Here is a 3,198-nt window from a genome sequence, read left to right as displayed (position 1 = left end):
ACATTGGCTAGTGAGCAAAAAAAGTTAATGTCAAGCCCTGAACCTCAGTACCATGGGTGCTAGGACCTTCTCCTATACTTCACCCAAACTCTCCCCCTCCAACCCGTTCTCACTCTGAAGTCGTCACACATGAACGTATGGTCAAGAGCCATAGTCGTCAGTTTGTGACGCACTGGGAATCCCTTTGCCATCATAGTTTGACGTATTGGGGAAGCCCTGTAGCGTCAGTTCTTGACGTTAAAGGCAGGTAAATGATATTTAACAGAAAAGACTGAGTAAGGAGGTGGTGGGCGTGGAAGGAGGGCCAGAACCCGGATTTTGAACCAGGAGACCGGGGTTCCATGTGAAACAAAAACTCATCATTAAATATTTTTATTTAAGCAAGTTACGTAAATTGACTTTAGTTAACTTACGTATTAACTGACGTATGTAGTTATTGTAACCCAAACCATGATCTTTTCCTAACCTTAACCAAGTTTTGTTGCCTAAAACTAACAAAACTGCAACGTTTCACAACTTGACCTCAGAGCCCTAAATGTCAATAATTGACGCAAAAGGGATAGTCCCCCCCCCCCCTCAGAGAAGAAAGAAAAGAGTTTTGGTCAGTTATGTGTGATCAATAACAAACAGCCCTTCATTCAGTTTGGGATTAAATGGCCTTTCTAGTCCACTCACAGTGCAAACCTGTGTGACCTTTTTGAGTATTTAAGTGAATACATCTCTTACAGTTTTCTCTGAGTACTTAAACACTTAAACAGTCATTCTTTAAGCTCCATTTGTGAAACCATCAACATTTATATTTAAATCGTTTACCAAGTGTGCCAGACTGAAGCACGTTCTCTGCTTACACTCATATCACACTTATATCAAAACCGTAAACATTACAATGTTTTGTGACATTATTCCACATTAGCACGTGAAAATAAAATCTGAGAATGAGCACTACACGTAAAAAGGCCACAGGTAAACATTTGGTTTGGCTAACAATGGAGGCTTTAGAGGGGTGAGAATTAGAGGAGGAAGAGGAGGACATGGACTAGGATGTGAAGAAAGAAGAGGAGGAGAGGGCGAGATCAAGTATGATAGGGGGAGAAGAAGAGGACCAGGAAGAGAAAGTGGAGTCAGGAACATAACAACTGATGAAATCAGAGCAACTGTGATTGACCATCCTGTCAACCATGGGATGAGCTTGAGGGAGGCTGGGCAGCAGATTCCCCCAAATCTGAGCTGCTTTACTGTTGCAGGTATCATCTGAAATTATTTTGAAATGAGAAGCAGTTATTAATCGTAGGTGATGTTCAGCTCTGGTACTGGTTCAGTAATATGTACTGTGATGACATGGATCTGTCAATCTGTCTGTCTGTCAATCAAATGTTTTTCACAAGGTCAAGGAAACCAGTATCTGGTGGAACAGGTCGACTGTTCAGAGCCCCAGAGCAGGAGACCCACATTGTAAATATGGTCATTGCAAGATTACTACTGTAATCCCCTTCCCCCACCACTCTGCCACCTGCCCGCACCGCCGCTATCCGTTCAAAACATAGTCAGACTTGCCACGAGCAAGATTGCCCAGCAATATTGCTCAAAAAGTTGCCCCTTGTATCATCAGCTTGAGTGTCTCTACACTGGGTGAGGCTGCAGTACAGAGTCCCTTTCAAAATAAACTTATTGTGTGTTATCTTTACACATTTGGGCACCTGTGTGTTTGAGAGTTTTGCTACATGCATGACAAAACTTAATCGCAAAACAATCGCAAGTGTATTTTCAATTTTAGTATCAGTATGTAATTACTGCTTTGTGTGCTCACTCAGAGATGTTTGTGTGTACTGGAAAAACAACAACAGAACTTTAAAAAGGGGTTTGCAAGAGATATATAATGTTTTGTTTTTTTGGTGTAAGGGTTTGTGGTTAGTGTGTAGAGATTGGCCAAAATAGCCAATAGTTTCAAAAAGTTTACTAAGCAATCAGAAATAAACTATAATGATGATCAAGTGTTTCTGTAAACAGGTGCGGGGGCAAAATCTTTTCTCAGTCGGGAGCCGGCTCAATCAAAATCAATATTGTTCAGCTGATGTCAGATTGTAACAACCAATATTATGTACAAATGTTCCTCTAAACTTTCAACCAGGTTAGGACTTGTTTTTATGGTTAGTTGTCTTAGTTAAGGTTATGGTAAGGGGCTAGGGAATGCATTATGTGAATGACTTGCCCCCAAGACCATGGTGTGTGTGTGGGTGTGTGTGTGTGTGTGTGTGTGTGTGTGTGTGTGTGTGGGTGTGTGTGTCCTCAATGAACTGTATCAGTCTCTGCAGTAGCTTCCAGCTGCAGCAGTCAGTTCAGTTTCTGTTCAGTCTGACTGAGGGAGGTTTTTGTACGACGCTTTTTCACTGTGTGAACACATACTGACTGTTGATTTCATGATAACTCTGACAGTAGTAAACTGCTGCATCTTCAGCCTGAACTCCACTGATGGTCAGAGTGAAGTCAGAGTTTGATCCACTGCCAGTAAAACGAGCTGGAATCCCAGATTGCCGCTCATCAGCCCTGGAAATGAGCAGTTTAGGAGTTTCTCCATCTCTCTTTTGGTACCAGTGCAAGTAGTGTTTACCGCTGGAAGTACCTACATGCACTTTTGGATTGACCCTACAGCTGATGGAGACGGAGGCTCCCAGAGCAGAGCTCACTGCTCCAGGCTGAGTCACTGTGATCTGGCCTCTGGACTCTGAGGATACAGAGACAAACACATAAAGCAGCGTCATGGTTTTGTGGGCTTCATTTCAGAGGGACGGATGTTCATAGAGGAGAGGAGTTTGATTCTCTGGACTTTACCTGTGAAGCAGCAGCAGAGGAGAGTCCAGATGAGGACGGAGACCAAAGTCATGTTTTTGATGAGGAGGATTTCTGTGGCTTCTGTTGTCATGAAGGACAGCTGTCAGTCATCCAGTGTTCAACTCTCAGGACTATAAAGTCTCCCAGAGCACTGGAGCATGGTGCTGCTGATGCAAAGTGGCTCTCTATGGAAATGCTCTGACTGACTCCAACAGGGACTTGGATTACTCTGATGATGCTGCTTCTCAACGGATCAATACGTTTACCAGAGGATTGATTAGGAATGTGTCAGTGATCATTTTTATGGACATTTGCTTTGATGACTGCAGAAAGATTTTCTTTTACAACATCTTCTGTCTGCTTTCATTT

At 42.8% G+C, this 3,198-nt stretch overlaps 1 gene segment (V, D, J or C); it reads right to left on the bottom strand.

Annotated features, from left to right (window-relative positions):
* Positions 1-2,352: 2,352 nt before the first annotated feature.
* Positions 2,353-2,884, bottom strand: LOC119883975. The segment is given in 2 exon segments: positions 2,353-2,722; positions 2,830-2,884. Coding segments are annotated over 2 exon segments (390 nt in total).
* Positions 2,885-3,198: the final 314 nt, after the last annotated feature.

The sequence above is a fragment of the Micropterus salmoides genome, unplaced genomic scaffold (assembly GCF_014851395.1).
Source record: "Micropterus salmoides isolate LMB-PRFRI ecotype aquatic unplaced genomic scaffold, ASM1485139v1 Ms_hic_scaffold_3061, whole genome shotgun sequence".
NCBI lineage: Eukaryota > Metazoa > Chordata > Actinopteri > Centrarchiformes > Centrarchidae > Micropterus > Micropterus salmoides.
Note: the sequence above shows the minus strand (reverse complement) of the source record. Positions and strands in the feature narration are given on the sequence as shown.